At 36.8% G+C, this 20,662-nt stretch overlaps 3 protein-coding genes across 5 annotated transcripts; 2 read left to right on the top strand and 1 right to left on the bottom strand.

Moving 5' to 3' along the window:
- Window positions 1–811: 811 nt before the first annotated feature.
- Window positions 812–8,358, bottom strand: LOC128026023 (galectin-3-like). Of its 3 annotated transcripts, XM_052612724.1 has the most exons (6): window positions 6,918–6,998; window positions 6,622–6,639; window positions 5,158–5,826; window positions 2,859–2,947; window positions 2,633–2,789; window positions 812–1,545 (listed from the first exon to the last, which is right to left on the bottom strand). In XM_052612724.1, exons 2-6 carry the CDS (start codon window positions 6,634–6,636, stop codon window positions 1,390–1,392), a joined length of 1,086 nt encoding a protein of 361 aa, XP_052468684.1. In that variant the 5' UTR covers window positions 6,637–6,639; window positions 6,918–6,998; the 3' UTR covers window positions 812–1,389. The 3 variants fall into 3 exon arrangements, 2 of the variants coding, with proteins under 2 accessions (XP_052468684.1, XP_052468685.1); XR_008186315.1 differs by lacking the exons at window positions 812–1,545; window positions 2,633–2,789; window positions 2,859–2,947 and adding exons at window positions 4,516–4,652; window positions 4,697–4,886; XM_052612725.1 differs by lacking the exons at window positions 812–1,545; window positions 2,633–2,789; window positions 2,859–2,947 and adding exons at window positions 4,516–4,886; window positions 8,312–8,358 and having other exon boundaries at window positions 6,918–6,992.
- LOC128026028 (glia maturation factor beta-like) lies at window positions 7,843–11,553 on the top strand. Its single transcript, XM_052612734.1, has 7 exons — window positions 7,843–8,000; window positions 9,121–9,217; window positions 9,314–9,363; window positions 9,482–9,533; window positions 9,637–9,717; window positions 9,818–9,891; window positions 10,011–11,553. The coding sequence occupies exons 1-7, from the start codon at window positions 7,998–8,000 to the stop codon at window positions 10,080–10,082; spliced, it is 429 nt and encodes a 142-aa protein (XP_052468694.1). The 5' UTR covers window positions 7,843–7,997; the 3' UTR covers window positions 10,083–11,553.
- Window positions 11,554–15,113: 3,560 nt separating this feature from the next.
- On the top strand, window positions 15,114–20,494 carry LOC128026017 (protein cornichon homolog 1). The gene is made up of 5 exons (XM_052612701.1): window positions 15,114–15,277; window positions 16,472–16,540; window positions 18,707–18,819; window positions 18,969–19,112; window positions 19,216–20,494. The coding sequence occupies exons 1-5, from the start codon at window positions 15,197–15,199 to the stop codon at window positions 19,241–19,243; spliced, it is 435 nt and encodes a 144-aa protein (XP_052468661.1). The 5' UTR covers window positions 15,114–15,196; the 3' UTR covers window positions 19,244–20,494.
- Window positions 20,495–20,662: the final 168 nt, after the last annotated feature.

Genomic DNA, 20,662 nt, shown 5'->3' with positions numbered 1-20,662 from the left:
TCAGGACCTGAAGTGGGACATTCACATTGACTCCATTGTCAAAAAGGCCCAGCAGAGGTTGTACTTGCTTCTCCAGCTGAGGAAGTGTAACCTGCCACAGGAGCTGCTGAAACAGTTCTACTCCACCATCATTGAATCCATCCTCTGCATTTCAGTAACTGTCTGGTTCAGCTCAGCTTCTAAATCTGACCTCAGAAGACTACAGTACATATGGTAGTCTGAACTGCTGAGCGAATCATCGGTACAACCCTCCCTTCCATTCAAGAACTGTATTCATCCAGAGTGAGCAAAAGGGCTGGCAAAATCACTCTGGACCCTTCACACCCAGCACACTCCCTCTTTGAACTGTTGAATCTGGTCGACACTACAGAGCTCTGAGCACCAACATGACCAGACACAGGAATAGTTTCTTCCCTCAGGCAATCCATCTAATGAACACTTGATAATAACTGTGGAACACACTACACTATTTATATTTATATACACATACACTTATTTATCTAACACTCATACTTAGTGTACTCTTATATTTTGCACATAATATACCTGTACATACATAACAAATTCCTCGTATGTGTAAACATACCTGGCAATAAAGCTCATTCTGATTCTTGAACAGTATGGGACAAAGGCACATTTTTTGACATGGCAGTTTGTCCCAATACTTACACTTCCATCACATTTCCATGACCAGTGAAATGCATACTTATAGTGCACAGCAAAGCTAGTGTTTAGAAATGAAGCGTGTCATTTTTTAGATTACTTCCTCTTATCTCAGGTCAACATGCGGAATACAATATGACCAAGCACATTTTGATTGGGGTAGTACAGCATTTATTCGGACATAATTGTTTGCTTATCTCCATTATCACAATGGTTTCATTAATATAGTTTTATTGAAAATTTTCCAATATCCATACTAAATAAAATAATTGTCAGCAATTGAGATCTGATGTTATTCAGCACAGTGTCACAGTTCTGGTCTGTAGTTTCCTGAATTAGAGTTTATGACCCCTCATGGGCCTTGGTACTTTACCATCCTAATACTGAAGGTCATATGATAGGTGTTTGGAACAGCACGCTTTTCGTTTTTACAAAAAAAAAATGTACATGCTGAAGAGTAACTGAAAGTTATAGAAGACATATCAATGATATCAGTGTGCTGGTGACCTCTCAGAGGAGGCGGAACTTTCTCTACATTTCTATTTCATTAGTTTAGATCATGTGATTGAGTTTGACTTATCTGCAGAGGCAGATAACAAATATATCATTATAGCTTTTAGAAGTTTATGTTCGGCACACTTTTTTGGAGATAATCTATACTTTTCAAGGACCAATGACTTAATATGTCACCTCAGCAATGTCAAATCACTCCTATGCCCGTAGGTGTTAGATCATGCTGGGGGCTGCACTGAACAGAATAAGGTCTCCTTCTATGTGCAGGCGAGTGACATCCTCCATCCCGCCTGTTCTGTGCTCAAACTCCAGCAGATGCATGCCATCCACGGCCACTTTAAACCCGTCTGTCTCCACCAGGATCTTCAGCTGTACACACAAATACATTATATGAAACCTCAATTGAAACCCAATATTACTTGAAGGAATAGTTCACCCAAAATCTGAAAAATTGGCTGAATATTTACTCTCCCCATCCATGATGTCAATATATTTGCTTCTTCATAGGAACACATTTGGAGAAACTTAGCATTTTACTTTCACTTGCTCACCACTGGATCCTCTGGAGTGAATGAGTCCAAACAGTTAAAACATCCCAACAAACCACAATTAATTCACACAACTCCAGTCCATCAATTAACATCATGTGAATTGAAAATCTGTGTATTTGTAAGAAACATATCCATCATTAATATGTTCTAACTTTAAACCATTGGTCCTGGCCAAAATATGGGCCCATAATCCATTACAACACCTCCTCCAGTGAAAAAGTCCATGTCCTGTTGTCCTCTTACATCAAAATCCACCAATATATTTGTTTTGAACGATGTTTGATCTGTGCATATTCACACAGATCAAGCAACAATGCATATTTTTTTTCCAATACAGAAGTAACAACATTTCCACTGGAGAAAGCAATATTATGGATGGAGGACTCTTATTTTAACCAAAAACATCTGTTTAATGATGGATTTCTTTATTACAAATAAGGAGCTTTTCATTTCACAAAACATTAATTGATAGGCTGGAGTCATGTGGGTTACTTATAGATTATTGGGATGTTTTATAAGCTGTTTGTACTCTCATTCTGATGGCACCCATTCACTCCAGAGGATCCATTGGAGAGCAAGTAATGTAATGCAAAATTTCACCAAATCTGTTAAGATGAAGAAACAAACTCATCTGCATTTTGGATTCCCAGAGGGAGACAAAATTTTCAACAAATTTAAATTTTTGGGTGAACTATTCTAGTTTGTTCTATTGTATGAAGTCAGTGGGTACCAGAAACTGCTTAGTTACCCACATCCTAAAATATCTTCTTTTGTGTTCAGCAGAAGAAAGAAATTAATTCATACAGATTTTCAACAACTTAAGGTTGAGTCAATGATGGCAGAATTTTCATTGAGTAAACTATTCCTTTAAGTTCCTTCTCTATGGGTAAATCAGAAAGCTTTACCTCGAACTGTCTGCCCTGTATAAAGGGAAAACCTCCCTCCCTCTCCTCCGGACCCCAGCTGCCCCCGAGCTGTGTGTTCCGTACGATGGTGTTCTCATGGAAACGAGGGTTGAAATGGAAAACCACTTCATGCCCCCTCACAAAATCTACATGGAACCTGAAAAAAGAGAAGTGAGAGTTTGCTTTGGACACACAGAAGTAATGCTGTAGTTTGTTGTTTTATTACCTGTCTCCTCCTGGAACTGGCTGACCCACTATTGTAATCAGGAGACGGGGCATTATCCCTGCATGCAGCGGAAGATCATACGGCAATGGCTAAAACACACACATACACACAAATTATTTTGAGTTACTTAACAGTAAGAACATATTTAAATATGGGGCTCCGGAATCTATCCTTGATCCTTGTTATTGTGCAATGTACAATATTTAAAAAATCACCATTAACCAATATAGTATAGATATCCTAACCTATCCTAACATGAAGTCTATATCCCAAAATCTTAAACAAGTACACTACCATTAAAAAGTTTGGGATCAGTAAGATTTTTAAATTGTTTTGAACAATGAAAACTTATGCTCAAAAAGTAGCATTTTTTTTAACAGTAAAAGCAGTATATTGTGAATATACTGTTAAACTGTTTTTCTATTTTCATATTTTAAAATGTAATCTTTTTCTGTGATGGCAAACCTTTATTTTCAGCATTATTACTCAAGTCTTGCTCAAGAAACAAGATTTGGTGCTCAAGAAACATTTCTTATTATCATCAGTTGAGAACGGTTGTGCTGCTTAATATTTTTGTGGATCCTGTGATACAGGATTCTACAATGAATAGAAAGTTTAAACAAACAGCATTTATTTGAAACAGAAATGTAAATGTGAAATATAATTTTATTTTAATATATCTTTGCTAAATTAAATAAATTTTTACTGACCCCAAGCTTTTGATTAAAATGATTATAAACTATAAAGCACAATATCATTATCTCACTGTTGGATCAGCCCTATTACCCTGAGAGCTTTCACATGAAGTGTAGAGAATTGACAGGCTTCGTCATCGGTTAACACACTTTCCCATGATGTCTCAGAGTTTCTTCCATTCTCCATCACAAAATTCCATCACTGGCTTTTCCATAGAGTACAAAATAACATGAAACCCTCCCTGACATTAAACAGGACTGTTAAATTCAAAACAATATTTACCAACAACATTCTAAGATAAGCTAGTTACCAGTCGCCATGAAAACCTATGTATGCTAAACAGCGAAGAAGTTTGGGATCAGTAAGATCAGTACGTTTTTTGAAAGAAATACTTTTATTCAGCAAGGATGCATTAAACTGATCAAAAGTTACAGCAAATAAATGTATTAAGTTACAAAAGATTTCCATTGAATGTTGATAATAAGAAAAGTTTCTTCAGCATCAAATCGGCATATTAGATTGATTTCTGAAAGACCATGTGACACTGAAGACTAGTAATGACTGCTAAAAATTAAGTTTTGCTATCACAGGAATAAATTACTCTATAAAATATATTAAAACAGAAACAAACTAATAATATTCCACAACATACTGTTTTACTATATTTCTGAACAAATAAATGCAGCCTTGGTGAGCCTAAGAGACTTCTTTCAAAAACATTTAATCTTTCCATCCCCAAAATGTGGAACAGTAGTGTAATTATTAAAAGGTTTATATGTAATCATGGAATACAAATTAAAATGTATCATATTGCTTAAATTCAATGTCATAGGTTTAGGTCCTTATACTCCTCTCTTTCCTAAATATCAATGAAGAACATACAGTATGTCAATGTATGTGAACAACACCAACCTCTCAGTATTATCTACAATTTCTGACAAAAGCTAATGTTGACAAAAAATAATTGAAACCCATAAAAAACACTTTAATTACAATAATACGGATTTCATCTGTTTGTTGTATAAACACAAAGTGCATTATTTATTTTTCTTCTTTCTCAAGCATAATATAACAATTACATTTTAAAATAATGATAATCTTAATAGCTAACGTACTGTGCAGAAATGAGGTAGCTCAGCTACATTAAAAATGTATATTTATTTGCAAAGGTGATATTCTAATATGTCAGCATGAGTTATGTGCTGAGTGTTCAGAATTCTGAGCTCTGATTGGATGTTAATTGCGGACTTTTTGATGGCTGTGATGCAGTCCTCCTCCTTCAATTGGATGAGCTGTTCACTGTGCTCAAAAATATGGTGGTCTATATGGTGGCTGAAAAACAAGAAGAGGAGCTTTTGAGATCTGCATAAGATATGCTTGAGTTTAAAATCTACAGTTTTAATATGATCCAGAAGAAAAAGACCAGAGCAGGAGCATCCCAGAACTCAAGAGCCAAACCTATAACCCTGAAAGCAGCGTTTGTGTCACCAACACTGTGATAAAAACAAACTCCAGCAGATTAAAGCAGAGCCATCACCAAACCAACCCATAACATACACTTTTATGCAGACTTAAGCTTTATAGACCCATTATAATTGCTCACCAGCATTCCACCTGGAGCTGCAGGCCCTCCGTATGGTCCCATGGGTCCTGGACCGAAGGCTCCTGGCGGGCCAGGTTGAGGAGGGAAGCCCCCTCCGGGTGTACCCCAGGACCCTGGTGGAACTGGGGGAAACATTCCTCCTCCGTATCCCGGGCCTCCATCTGGTGGAAAGGCACCAGGGCCTCCTGGGCTGTACATGCCAGGCCCAGATGGAGCAGTTGGGTAAGGCACGTTTGGATATGGGCCCTGTGGAGCCCCAGGTGGGCAGGGGAACTGTCCAGGAACAGGGTATGGCATGGGTGCCCCACCTGGTGGGAACTGACCTGGCATTGAGGGGAACTGTCCGGGGGCTGCAGGGTTGGAGGGGAACTGTCCAGGTACGCCCGGTCCTGGAGGGTATCCACCCGGGGCAGCAGGGGCTCCAGGAAATTGGCCCGGAGCTCCTGGGCCTAGTGGAAAGGAACCTGGGGCAGACGGCCCAGTCTGAGGGAAGCCAGGTGCTGTTGGTTGGGCAGGGCCTCCTGAGGATGGGAAATGAGGGCCACCAGGGGCCGCACCAGGCCAGCCAGGATTAGTGGGTGGCGGAGCCCCATTTCCAGGAGCAGATGGATTGGTGTGCTTAGTTTTTGATGCTTCACTAGAAACATCATCTGGGATTGCATCAGCAAGCTACAGAAAAAGATTGCAGGAAATATCACAGCAAATAAAACACTAGCTGGGAGTTATCAGAGAGACAAAGTCACAAAGTCAAAGACTAACTAGGGCAAACAGTTGGGTCCAAAAGACCAGATTGAAAATATGAGATTAAAAAACTAAATTAAACATGCAAAAGAAAAGAAAATTGCAGGACTTTACAAAAATAATAACATTATGATGTCAAATTAATCATTAGTAATATGATTAATCTGCAATACTTTTAGTAACTACCAGCTAATTAAATAAGTAGATGTGACATTTTTGCTTCCACAAAAGTAGAAGATGCTCTTTGGATCATTCTCAAATCATGCCGGACAACATGATCATCGGGCTTCAGTTCAGCGCTACTGCTATCAAAGCAAAGTAGAGAAAACCCAAATACAATTATTTTTCATTTAATATGTTTTGTTTTAACTTTTCTTACTCTAATAATTGAAATAAATATATTTAATTATAATACATAGTAATACATTTCTATTTATACATTTTAATAAAAATAGATTAATTCCATAATTAATGGTCTCACTGTACATTATACAATAAGTAAAAATCCATACTTTTTTTCCATTGAATAATTGAATATATGTGCTGCATAATATTACATCAATTAAACTGTCGAGAAATGTAAATAATTGAGTTTACTAGTATATTCATTTCTACTGCTGGTAACAGAGAAGAAAAATAACACAAAGTTTCTTTATTAATAGCCCAAACCGATAGAAGTGAACTATTGAACAAGATTATTTATAAAACAGTTAAAACACTTACCGAAAAGTCTGCCATGGCCTAAAAAAAAAGATACAAACAATGAAACTTAATGACATGCAACTGTATACAAATCAACCTCTGTCATAAATCAAGTAACGTTACATGCACACAACTAATTACACAGACGCCATTAATAGAGCATAACGTCACTGTATCAAACATAATCTCGCAACTATTTAAATTATACTTTAAAATGTAAGATTAAATCAGGGATTCCAACTACATACAGAACAATCTGTGTAAGTCTATACATGCGCATTTGAGTGAAATGTAAGCAGTTTTGTGGGCTTCAGCACCTCGACTGTATCAGGGCCGGAGGTCCGAAGATTTGGGCTTCTGAACAGCACCAGGTCCCGTCACCCGAAAAGATCCTAGAACAAGAATTACTAAACTATACGCAGGAAGTGAGGTAATAACTGGAACATTCAACGGCGTGTTTGAAAACATTGTGAGCAACAAGTAATCTGGATGACACATTAGCCACTTTAGTTAAAGGCACAGAACAATCTATTGCGTTTAGAGATCAGATATGAGCGCTATGCACGCGCACGCTCCCCGATGGGCGTGTCTTTAGAGGGATGGGCCGGCTCATCTGCGCGTGCGCAGGGGTCACTGTGACGAAGGGGGTATTTTCGACCCTTGGACGCTTAAAATTAAACAACCGTAATAAAATGAATCACAGCCTTACAACTGATTTAGAAACTCTTCCAGTTTTCTAAATGCCACTTTCCACGAATAGAGCCTGAAAATGTGAAGTTTTTTCCAACAAATGGTGAATGTTGAAGTGAAGTTTGACTAAACGTTTCTTTGTAGTTACTGATAAATGTATATTTCCCATCAATTAATAAACATATATTAATATATTTTCTCAATGCATATATCATTTACAAATAAAAAAGACTCTAGTGCTTAAAGGATTGCCATTTTTTTATTTTTATTATTATTATTTTCTGAAATGTGCTTTTTAATACATTCTGTATGTTATTATTACTATTTTAAACGTCAAAGTACGTTGTTCATTAAATATTACTTTAAATAAATTAATGATGTCAGTATTTTAAAGGATTGAATGCATTCACTTGGGATACATTTGCGTGCCGTGCATTCCATATGCTTATCTAAATCCTCTGATTTCCCCCTAGGGTGCAGAGAGAAGCCTGCATCCGATAGTTCTTTCCATAAGCATAAGTTCATGCTTAAATGCTGCTGTTCTAGGATCAGACAGAGCTCGTCCTTCTATGGGTGAAGTAAACTGATCCTAGTACAGCCATTTATGTAAATCCTGGCACATTCCAGCGCTGTGATTGGTCAAACGAGCGTCACGAGACGCGGCACGGTGGAACTCCTGCACTGCTGAGCTCGTGCTGTCTGTGAAAATGGTGAGTACAAAAACTGTCTTGGATTAATACAAATATTTTTATGGCGGTCCCCTCTTTCTAGGATGAATAGTAATACGGAGGCATTTACAAATAACGCCGTACGCCTCAATGGTCTGTGATATGTGTGTGATAGAAGGGTTGTTTTTTTTGAGCCCTGTTGCAATTCCACCCAGTGCTTTGTGATGAGCTGCATGTCAAACCCTCTCTTGCATTACACCGAATTCATAAAGTTGACCAAAATAAAGGCACGTCTTGCGTTAAATATACCCCAAAACTCGGTTTAGAATTATTATGAGACAGGGTCGCCTTACATAACTGAGGTATGATGGAATTCCGACGGCTCCGGGGGAATTCTCATTTCCTGTTGCAGACGTGCTCACACCTCAGTATTTCAAGGGAATTTGGGAAATCTGCTGAGCGACAAAGAGACGGCGCGGTTCCTTTGCTTTGAATGGCACGTCAAGTCACGATCAAACAGTGTAACTAAGTCAGAGCAGAAATGACAATGTAATGAAATACACGCGGATTCTGTGCATTCCACCAGCAAATGCACGTCAAAACACGTTTGACCACTTTGTCCGCCACATCACCAGCTAAGAACGTGATTGTCCTTCTGATGACATCAGTGTGATGACCTACACAGGTTGTCATGGTGCATGCCTTTTGTGAACTCCTATTCCTTGTGATGTTATGTCAGAGTAGACATGTGTTTTATTGTTGAGATGGCTGCATCTAAGCTGATGTGATTTAAAGTTTGTTAAAGTGTTACTCTCAACATTTTTGATTTCATTGCCCCCTTTGTCCAGGACAATATTTGATGGTCCTGCTATCCAAGTTAATACACCTCTGGTACTACAAAAAATAAACTCAAAAATATGTCACATTAATATATATTTAAAGCATTTTAATTAAACTTAGATTTATATAACTAGATCTATGAGTGTGTCCCTATGGCTCATAATCAAAGAGATTAATTGGAAGTTTCTCAGGTTTTGTGGCTTTATGAATTATGTATAAACTACTACTAGTCAAAAGTTTGGACACAATTAACTAGGCAGCCTGACAAAGTAAAAAAAAAAATTATAATAACATTAATGTGTTTGTGTGTTTGTGCATGCAGAGTGAGTCTTTAGTTGTGTGTGAGGTGGATGAAGACCTGGTGAAAAAGTTGCGGGATTTCCGCTTCAGGAAGGAGACTAATAATGCTGCCATCATCAGTAAGTCGATCTGAAATTGTTTCATAAATGCTCACACTTTCTCAGATTCTGTGAGGATCGATTGGTAATATTGCTGTTTTTGTCCTCTGGTTACAGTGAAGATTGATAAAGACAAACAGCTGGTGATTCTGGAGGAGGAGCATGAGGTAAAATACATACACAAGATCACTGTTATTTCATGAATATGTAATACACATATTTCTACTAAGGACTAATAATTAAGCAGCTCAGTGGCATAAGCCAGGATTTGATTTCTTCTTGTAGGATATTTCTCCTGAAGACCTGAAGAACGAGCTACCAGAAAGACAGCCTAGATATCCTTCACTAAAACAAAACTCACTCTGTGCTGTGCTGCAAACTAAAAAAAAACTTGTAAATTCAACATTGACTATCATTGGATTCCTTAACCTCTGACACATTTGTAGTCTACAGCTATAAGTACCAGCACGATGATGGGAGGGTGTCCTACCCTCTGTGTTTTATCTTCTCCAGCCCCGTTGGTAAAGAAAATACACTCATTCAATAGTCAACATGCACAAACAAAGTACTATAAAGCAGTGCTATTTCTCCAAGTCTCTAAAATGAAACCAAATTTTCCAGGATGCAAACCTGAGCAGCAGATGATGTATGCTGGCAGCAAAAACAAACTGGTGCAGACGGTTGAACTGACCAAGGTGAGTTCTAACTAACACACCTAACCTTACACATAAGTGATGTTGTTGTTGCTGTTGTTTTTTTAAAGCAGTGTAGGGGGCATGTGTTTTTAAATTTGTCTGAATCTGCTTTCTCTCAGGTGTTTGAGATCAGGAACACCGAAGACCTGACAGAGGAGTGGCTCAGAGAGAAACTGGGCTTCTTCCGCTAAGAGTGACCCGAACAAGCTAATACTCGTGTTTAAAGAGTGACCGAGATGGGACCATCACCTCTAAACGGAGAGAATACCATAGTCCATCTGATACTGTCTGTTTGTGTATGTTTGAATGCTTCTGCCCAAACTCTAAACCCGCCTGTACCAGATTAAGATGACAGAAATTTGAGGTGAAAAGAAAAGAAACCGTGAAGGCAAATTCCACAAATACTCTGAACTATTCCTTGGAGTTTTTAGAACCATTCCGTTCTCGTCCCTGAGTAACGGTAACGTATGTACTGGCATGCAAAGGTGGTCCAGTCTTACTGCCATGATAGTTGGGTGACATGTTGCAATTTTAGGCAATCTTATGTCAGCTGTCCTTCATGATAGATGACACCGCAACAGATTTAAACGTTAAAACTCTATCATGTGGTATGTTTTACCAGTTCTGGTGTAAAATCACATAAGTCTTCATGTAAAGGGCCATACCTTTTCTTCTTTTGTAATGCATTTTCTACCTGTAATTTGACCAAACATTAATTTTTATTTTTTTTGGATATCTGTTGAACTATAACAGTAGGTGAAGAGGTCAGAAGTCTTACTGATATTTTTGGGAGAAAGCATTTGGTTACTTTTCTGGCATGTTGTCTTGAGTGTCATAAATTTATTCCTTTTTGCCTTTTTAAATCTGCGCTCAGCCTGATAAACAAATCTCCACTAAAGATCAAGAATCTGTGAGGACAATTGAGTGAACGTTCTTTGACTACTTTTTCTTGATTTAGTGTTTTTTAGGAGAGGTGATATAGTATCTGTCACCCAGATGTCCTTAATCACAGATCTGTCTTACCTTTTTGGAAATGTGCCGGTTTAGATGTACAGTGGCAGAGATGTGCTATGGTGTTATTATGCCACAGGCAATCATCTTGTAATTAATTCCTCTGTTAGTTATTCTAAATGACTCCTCACTGTCCAACTAAACGCTGGAATAAAGCTGATGTCATTCGGTAAACACAAAGCTAATGTGTTTACATTTTCTATGGGCAAAATGTAAACACTTGAAATGTCTTAAATGTTCAAAGCTTAACAGGATAATATGAATCGTTTAAGGAAGGGATGTTATTCTGGTTTTGATAAGTAATACCTCTGCAGATCTCAAGTTTTTCTGAATTTGTGAGCTCTAATGTGGGTCAGGCTCATCTCTGTACATCTGTAGAACCCCTAACACCTGTGATTAGTGCCATTTCCTGTTAAACGCAGATTGCTCACTTTGGTGGTTTATATGATGTGGGCATCAAATGATATGTCCCATGCAGTAGTGAACTGTGTATATGTTTAACATTTAATTTTTAATGACTGAAGATGCTTTTCCTGGTCATTTATAACTCAAGAAAGCAGAAAAAATGGTTATCCTTTCAATATGTGTCTCAATTACATTTGTCTGCTGTTTCCAATAATTAAATAGAAGGGTTTTCCTTTGAAAATTTGACCATGTGTTTAACTGGAGTGTTTTTGATTGATATTCACAACCTGTTTTATTTGAAAACTTCTTAATTGTACTGGGCATAATGTGTGTTCATGTCACGGTAGTAGTTTTTTTTTTCTTCCAATCATTTATACTGTAAGCAAAGGGTGAAATAATGTCTGATACAAAATATAATTACACTGAACATTAACATGTTTAATATTGCTATCTTACTTGTTTTAGCAAAGTTTACTGGTGGGAGTAAATAATTAAATATTAAATTACTTAAGAGTGAAATGGAGATTTATTAAAGGATTTTCTGCATTCTACATATTCTGCTTACTTGGATCTGCTAAGAGAGCAAATATAATTTCATTACAAACAGACAAGGTGATTTAGCAATGCTCATTATTACCTTGTGGCAAGTCTATTTAGTGTCGCACATATGCTGGGTTTGCATTAGTAAACCAATGGCATAAAGCATTAGAATGTCCTACTATCATTTTCATGTAGTTTTGATTACATCAATTTGGTTTGGCTTTATTGATCTAGTCCTTAACAAACATGAATCATCTGATGACCATGTATAGTCACTTTCTTTGCCTAAGAAAGTAAAAATTACAATCAGAAAGTTTACTTGTTTGTTTGCAGTTAGTTGACATATAATTCCTCTTTATTTCTCAAATTTAATTTTAATTTTACTAACCACTAGAATGTTTTACATTCAGCACAAAATGCCATAATCTGAAACTTAAAAGATAAAGGTTTTTAAAAGATTTTTTTGATGTCAGTCACAGTGGTGAGATTCAGCAGGATCACTTTTTTCTTTATGTTCCTAAGATTAAGTTAAATGTGTTAAACTATTTTTTAAGATTTCATGATTTCATTTCAACAGTCATAACCTAAATTTCAGGCATGGTGGATAAAATGTTGCATAGTTACTTAACTTGGGATTGGCCAAAAAGACTTAACACATCAGTTTAAAGGCAAAATAAAGAGAAATACAAGATGATCTCTGGCTCAGCAATTGTGTATTTCCATATTCAAGCAGATTCAACTCGCTTCACTTCTGCCTCACACAAATCTCATAAAATGTGAAATCCTTCAAGCTTTAATATTTGCGATTCGTATATATCATAATTTTATAAAGTTTATTAATAAAGTTTTCAGTTAGATATAATCAATACAATTTGGAATGAAGATTGAGATTTTTGAGCTTTGGCAGAGATACATATTATCAGTGAATATTAGCCAATATCTTGGTCAGTTCCTCACACAAAGGCTATCATATGCCTTCAGAAAACTTGGAATATAGTTATATGTTTACTATGCTCTATTTTAATGGTATATTAGTTTAGGAATAGAGCTGTGTGAACATTCTTCAAAGACTGTCCTTTTGTGTTCCACAGAAAAATGGGTTCCAAATTTCTTCTTCTTATTTTGTGTTTAATGGCAATTTGCAAACCAGATTAAGGTGCATTTCCACCACCTACTGGGATGGAGTGTGAGGCCTCGATGAACGAAAATTTTATATACTATATAAAATAATAATTATAATAATAATAATTATTTTAATCAAATCTATGTCTTTCAAATATTTAAGAAGAAAATCATAAACCCTTAACTCTTTCTGAGCATTCTGAAATATTTTCTTAACTGAAATGTCATAGATTTTTTTTTAACAAGCTGCTTTCTTTGTCTATTTTGTAAGAGGACATGTTCAACTTTTTCTGTTATTCTACAGTAATTGCAGCAATCTGACTCACCTTTTCCTGTTATATGCAATGCGGATCCTACTTCATAATTTAATTGGCTAACTATTGTTCTCTCCATCAATTTGCATGAATTAGATGTTAAAGAAATTGGTCCATAATTTGATGTTTTGAGTGATCTTTTCCGGGCTTTCCACGCCTTGTTCCCAAGAGGTATGGAGTTTTAGTTCCACATTTCATTCTTCTTCTTCTTCTTCTTCTTCTTTTTTAAATTGGCGGTTGGCAAACAACTTTTAAGTGCGCATTACCGCCACCTTCTGAAATGGAGTGTGGATCATAATAGCCTTCACTCACTACTCTTTAAATAAAGAAATACATAAATACATAAAAATATAAATCCAAAAAAATAAAAAATAAAATATATAAATATATAATATCTAATAAAAATATTAATTTTAATACCTTTATATTAATTTTAATTTTAATATTTTAAGACAACTAAATTCATATCTTCCTAATGAGCCCTGTTTTATTCAAATAATCAAATATTGCACTATACCCCACATGCCCTGAATTCAGTTGTAAAATTTCATTCATTTCAAATCTAATTTTTTCTTTACTTAACCTTTCTTTCAGCCTCAACCTTTCCTCCTTATACCTATCACAATTAATAATTACATGTTCTATGGTTTCACTAATATTACAGACCTCACACATCCCACTTTCATGTTTCCCTATTATTTTAAGCGTACTATTTAAACCAGTATGTCCAAATCTCATTCTCGATATAATGTCCTCTTCTTTTTTATTCCTATTATTTTCTCTCATTCCTCCTACCTTCTTCTGGATATTGTAGTACATTCTCGCTTTTGTTTCCATATTCCACTTTTCCTGCCACTTCTTCCTCATTTCTTCTTTGATTATACTTTTAACCTCCGCCTTACTATAATTTATTACCATATCTATCTCTGTTTTTTTGGTTGCATTTTTTGCATATTTGTCTGCCAACTCATTTCCGTCTACCCCTATATGAGCTGGAATCCATATGAATTTTACTATTACTCCTACTCTTTTAATTCTGTAAACAGTTTGGGCTATTTCCAACATAATGTCCTGCCTCACGTCCGATTGCATGTTCTTAAAACTATTTAATGCACTGCTTGAATCTGATCCAATCAACACTTTCCTTGCTTTACTATTTTCTACCCACTCAAGTGCTAAGAGAATGGCCAACATTTCTCCTGTAAACACTGACAATTTATCATTTATTCTCTTGTTTAACATAACATTTAATTCTGGTATAATAAACGCAGCTCCTACTCGATTATCATCTGTTTTTGATGCATCTGTATATATCTTAATAAACATAGAATACTTCTCCCCTAGGTATCTACTAACTTGACTCCTGTCAATACTACTCTGTTTTTTAAACTCTAAAAGGTGCATATCTACCTCTAATTCCCCTAATAGCCAAGGAGGAACATTGGATAAAGGCACAATGGGGCTTATCGTCATATCTCCTATCCCTATCTCATTGACTGCATCACCTATTACCCAACCAAAGCTCTCACTCAATCGTCTTTCTTTTTCTTGACAAGGTTGTAACACCTTCTGAGTCGGATGACTTTCTTTATGCCCTTTTAGATTTGCCCAATACGTTAATGCTATCTGATTTCTTCTAATATCCAAAGGCATCTCATTCATCTCTACTTGTAATGCTGCTACTGGAGTTGTTTTAAAAGCACCACAACAGAGTCTCAACGCCTGAAACATTTCATTCAGAATCCTTTTTTTTTTTTTTTTTTTTTTTTTTCTTTTTTTTTTTCTATACTTAGGGTCTCCCATCATGATCTCGCGTTTTTTCGAGTTTACATGAGACTTTTCCGGTCACGTGACGTACAGCTGTCTGAACGTCACAGCAGTCGTCGGTCTGGATAATTCCACATGAGCGAAAAATGGCGTTCACATTCGCGGCCTTTTGTTATATGCTGGCGTTATTGCTGACGGCGGCGCTTATCTTCTTCGCTATTTGGCATGTAAGTATTTTGATTAAACTACAACCGAACTGGTGAGTTTTGAGTTTTGAGACTTTTGAGTTCGCAGATAATTGGCGGAGCGTGGCACACAAAGCAGAGTGCGATACAAACCGCGAATGAATGACACGATCGAAAGCTGATGACACAAATTGTCATCGGCACCTCTATTCTTCCGTTAAACCTTTAGGGGCCTTCGGTTTATTTAACCGTATTAAATACAGAGTTATACAGACTGTTTATCAATTTGTCATATCTGTTAGTGGTGACTACGGGCGGATGGGGCGCGCGCTCCCGTTTAGCTCTCGTGCATGTGTTTACAGATCATTGATAAATCAGAACGGCTACTAAAATCAAAAACATAAAGCAGACACTAATAAATAATAAAAAATAACCGCCGCAGTGAAACCTTTTATACATAAACATCTCAGTCTGGAGTCACTGGGCCTGTCTGTATCATTTAGACCGAACTGTTTTTTTTTTTTAAATTAGGAGCCACACATTGAGTTATTTGCGAACAGAAAAGCACCATTGTTCAGATTTCTTAGGCTGATTCATTGCTGCCTGGTGCTATTAACCTGTTTCAGAGATAACCCTTTCATAACCAACATCACATTTCTGCCTAATATGCCAGATGCATACAAATGTAGACAAATGTTACTACAGTGATAGGAATATTGATTTCCATGCTTATTTTTTTCCAGGATTAAAGGTAAATGTTTATATTTCATATAATAATATTACTTTTGGTAATCAATTAGATTTTTAGTATTTATGACTATAATATATAATTATTATAATAATTATATAATGCAAGAGTAAATTTAAATCTGAATGATTCAGGGATAATGGATTAATACACTGCATATGTTCTGAATTAGGGAGGAGTCAAAAAGATTTAACACTTGAGTTTACAGACTATTAAAGCAGTTTAAATTTACATTTACACATCACAAAACACAAAATATTAAAGGTCCTCAAGCTTTTATGTTTGCAATTAATCTTTGTTAGCATTTAACTCATTCATTCAGCACAAATATATTACTGAATGTTTATATTTTTTTATATTTCTGAAAAAAAAAAAACAAGTCTTGCTTCTTAAAGAATACCATATTCCTGACATATGATAATGTGGGAAGTGATTGCATATTTACTCCTGGATCATGTACCTTGCTTTTTGTCCCCACTGTTTTACAGATAATTGCATTTGATGAGCTGAAGACTGACTATAAGAATCCTATAGACCAGTGTAACACGTTAAATCCGGTAAGTGAGAGGTTTTGGAGGGATGACGTATGATGCATGCACTCCTGTTTCTTCTCTTCTATCTCAACACTGTTCTGCTAATCGATGAAATCATCTGCAGTGAATGTTGCTTTCCAACACTAACACTACTTTGGTTCGATTTTTCTGATTTGCATTTTGTCTTATTTTCTTAATATTTGCTTTTTACCCTTTTTCTCTGACTGGCTCAAAGACATTTGACAGGGTGAAAAAAATTAAAAGGGTCAGGCTTGCTCTGAAGGTTGGTACCAGAATTCAGTTTTAGACCAGTAACAGTCTCTCTTTGTGCACGAGCGGAGTGTTTACAAATGTCTTTTCAGTTAACTACCACCTCACAACTGACAAACAAGCCATGCGAAGAGACAGGACCTGGATTACGCCAACTAGACATCTTGAAATCAAAGGTTGTCTTTGTTAGAAACGCCATCACATCTGTGGAGTGAACATAACCCAGATTGCTCCTTCAGGGTTGCTCTTATTTTGCTCATGTTTGGCTGGTTGAGTCCGTTACTGTGGGTCTGGGTACAGGCACAGATGTCATCTGCACAGGTGTTTATTTGAGTGTAGGAGAGACAGTGGTTTACAGGGAAAAGTGTTAACTGAAAAGACTTGCAAATGCTCAGAACATGCATGTGCCGTTCTGTCCTCCCCTCCGTTTGCTCTTTACCCAGAGCGACTAACTCCATTTATAACGTCTCACTTAGAAAGTGCATTTCTAAAATTGGCTCCTCTGTAAAACAATTGCACCATTAAGAACATGCAGAAGTCGTCATTATTTCAAGTGCACTTGAGTGATGAACGGGAAAGAAAAACGGGTGTATTGATCATCTTTGGTGCACATTAATTTCGAGTTTAGCAGTAGTATCCTTTAGAGAGGGGTATTTCTGGTTAGATGAGATTGATCACTATCTGAGTAAATGTTTGATGAATTTTGAGGCCATTTTACTTATGTTATGCATAATCGCCATTGAAAATTTAAATATTTTAATTTTTTTGCAATGTGTTTGTTGGGTAAAAGCAGAATACATACACTTTCTCTCTTCTTGCATGGGCTTCATGTGTTGTCTACGTTTACTGGTTATGATCAGGCATGGCCGGGCAGCCTGGGGTCCTCGTAGCTGCTCCCTCCGTCAGCATGGCTGCTGTTTTCACTCTGCCTGGCATTGTATCCCTGTGAAAAACACAATCCTGCCTCTGTTCCCATATCTTTGTCTGTGGGCTGGGGGTGTAGTTAATGTCGACTCATCTGTTTTTTTTTTTTTTTTTTTTTTAAGTAATTTGCTAATGATAGCAAAATAGATGGACCGTTTCAGAGGTTATTGAGCAGAGATCATTGGCAGGTGAGAGGGCCTCTAAACTTGATGGCCTAAGAACCTTTGAACCATTTAGGAATTTAAGACGTGTTCACCCGCACAAAGCATTATTAGCCTTCTGAAAACACCTGGTTGTGTGAGTGCTTGAGAGCATTTCTAGATTTGCTTGCAAAGGAATTTGCAGAAACTGTACTTGTCTGTGACCTTGCATCGTTAAGACGAGTTTGTCTCTTCATCAGAGCTTATTTGGAGAAATTTAGCATTGCATCACTCGCTCACCAATGGATCCACTCTAGTGAATGGCTGCCGTCAGATTCAGAGTTGAAACATCAGTTAACTAACTACTAGTAATTCAGACGACTCCAGTCCTACATTTAATGTCAAAAAAGCGGTGTGTTTAATAAATCCATTACCTGTGGATTATTGTGATGATTTTTATCAGCTGTTTGTACTCTCATTCTGATGGCAGGGTTAGGGATCCATTGGTAACCAAGTGATGTGATGCTAATTTTAAACATTTTTACAGATTAAAAAATGTTATTACATGTATGACCTAAGGGGGAGCAGATTTACGTTTTTGGGTGAACTATTCCATTAATTGATCATTTATGACAATTATTCTTAGCAGATCCTGCTCTTTTGAGGTTCAGAGAGATTTAGACGTACTTAAGCAGATCAATACGTACTAGAGCTCATGGGATGTGGGGAATACGAATGAATCTCACACCTGATTGGCTAGACTTGGGATGAAGGTTTCAGGCGCAGTAAAACTCTAGTCTCTGAGATAGATCTGTGTAAATGTGTTCACTGACCGTGTATTATTTGGCTTCTTCAGCTCGTCTTGCCGGAATACCTCATCCATGTGTTCTTCTGCGTAATGTTCCTGTGTGCAGCAGAATGGCTGACGCTTGGACTCAACATGCCCCTGCTGGCCTATCACATCTGGAGGTGGGTGGGGCTCTCAGCCCTAAATGAATCACAGAGAATATATAAAACACCTCAGCAGATGTGTCACATTAGTTTCTCTAAAGTTAATAAGTTATTAGTCAACATTATTCTTGCTCAAAGTGCAACTTCAAGTGTTTGTTTGTGTGCAGGTATATGAGCCGCCCTGTGATGAGTGGCCCTGGATTGTATGACCCCACTACAATAATGAACGCAGATATTCTGGCGTACTGTCAGAAGGAGGGCTGGTGCAAACTTGCATTCTACCTCCTCTCATTCTTCTACTATCTTTATGGGTTTGTAGAGTTTAAAAATAAATTTTACATTTATATACACTACCATTCAAAACTTTGGGGTCAACCTTACAGCTTCTATTTTTCTCTGGTGTTTTTATTCTAGGATGATCTATGTTTTGGTGAGCTCTTAATCTGGATAGAGCTGGAAAGCATATATGGAAGCGTTTGAGATGCTGATTTTAAAACCCAAATGGAGCTGAATTTGGACTCTGCCATCTCTCTCAGTTCTGCTCGGCTTTTTGAAATGGACATTGACTTTACTTTATTTCTCATTGGCAAAGAACGATCCAGGAAATCAAGCAGCCTGCAACAACTCCAGAACCACACACACAAAAATGAACTATTACCAACTCTTCAGTACAACTAGACTAGACTCATACACACACATGCCACACCAATGCTAAAGCACTTCACACACTGAGAGCATTAGTAGATGAGAGGAAACGGTTAAGATTGAAAAGATCATGTCCAAAGCAGAGGCACAAGGGCTTCAACACTGTACCACTGAAGGATATGTGCAAAGATTTTACTCGTGTTTTCAAACTGTAGGACAAAATAAAGATCTTGATTGTAGCATTTTTACAGACTTATTTTATCTTACATATATATTACTAGCTAAATCAGTTCTTTAATTTATCCTTCAGAGTCTTGTGCTGCTTTGGTGGTTCATGATCTTTTAAGTCCATGAATTTGAACTCATGCTGGTGGTCTGCTTCATGCTGATGGTACTTATCAGATGGATGCTCCATTTCAAGTGTCAAAACCACTGTTTACTGTCTTGTTGGTAGCAAAGGAGAACTGATGCTTTCGGTGTGTTGAAGGCTTTACTTCCCCTCATACACCCTGGAAATACTCCACATGTAACTTTTTTTTTTTTTTTGCTTTTAAATTTATTTTTGCATGCATTTTGTATTTCTAAGTGTAATTTGTTTTCTGATTTAGTTTTACTTCCGTTATGTTTTTATGAGACCGAAATGAGTGTGGACACTGTTTTGAGTATTTTTGGTTTGATCTTGGCATGATCTCGGTGTCCCAACATGCCAATTTCTTTAAGACTGTCAGTAATCCCAAACAGGCTTCAGTCCTGAGGTGATGCTGTAGACTTTGCATCTGGATTCAGTACACAGCTGTGCGGAAGGAGTCTTTACCACACTGACAGTTGTCCATAATCACCAAGCGTAACCACCAAGGTTGTACGTATTCCATGTAATAGTTTATTTTCCCTGTTATTTAGATTTTTTTTTTTTCTGTTTTCCCGTTTGTGTGTTATGTGTGTTTGAATGTAATAAAGTCTGGCAAGAGCTGTAGTAAATTTATAGATTTTTTTTTCTTAAATGTTTTAAAGTTTCCAATAAAGCCCACCATAGACAAATCATGACAAATGCTAATAGCCTATTTTATGATGGCGTTCTGTGTAAACTTGTATAAAGTGTTCATGGATAAAAATGGGTTTTGTTTAAACTGAAAGAATAGGACAATAGTTGTTTTCTATATTATTAACAATCATCTTATGAATAATATTGCTGATTTTGTGATGTAATACTTATAAC

The sequence above is a fragment of the Carassius gibelio genome, chromosome A13, assembly GCF_023724105.1.
Source record: "Carassius gibelio isolate Cgi1373 ecotype wild population from Czech Republic chromosome A13, carGib1.2-hapl.c, whole genome shotgun sequence".
Classification (NCBI taxonomy): Eukaryota; Metazoa; Chordata; class Actinopteri; order Cypriniformes; family Cyprinidae; genus Carassius; species Carassius gibelio.
Note: the sequence above shows the minus strand (reverse complement) of the source record. Positions and strands in the feature narration are given on the sequence as shown.

Bases quoted from the DNA above. Each gene is read 5' to 3' on its own strand.
- LOC128026023 (XM_052612724.1), bottom strand. The intron at 2,948-5,157 runs GTGAGCAATTAT...TGTGTGTTTTAG, and splicing joins CAGCTCCAGGTGGAATGCTG to CCATTGCCGTATGATCTTCC. The intron at 2,790-2,858 runs GTAATAAAACAA...CTCTTTTTTCAG, and splicing joins CCAGTTCCAGGAGGAGACAG to GTTCCATGTAGATTTTGTGA.
- LOC128026017 (XM_052612701.1), top strand. From the start codon at position 15,197: ATGGCGTTCACATTCGCGGCCTTTTGTTATATGCTGGCGTTATTGCTG. The intron at 16,541-18,706 runs GTAAGTGAGAGG...TGGCTTCTTCAG, and splicing joins AGTGTAACACGTTAAATCCG to CTCGTCTTGCCGGAATACCT. The intron at 19,113-19,215 runs GTTTGTAGAGTT...TTTTTATTCTAG, and splicing joins TTCTTCTACTATCTTTATGG to GATGATCTATGTTTTGGTGA.
- LOC128026028 (XM_052612734.1), top strand. The intron at 9,218-9,313 runs GTAAGTCGATCT...CTCTGGTTACAG, and splicing joins TAATAATGCTGCCATCATCA to TGAAGATTGATAAAGACAAA. The intron at 9,718-9,817 runs GTAAAGAAAATA...CAAATTTTCCAG, and splicing joins TATCTTCTCCAGCCCCGTTG to GATGCAAACCTGAGCAGCAG.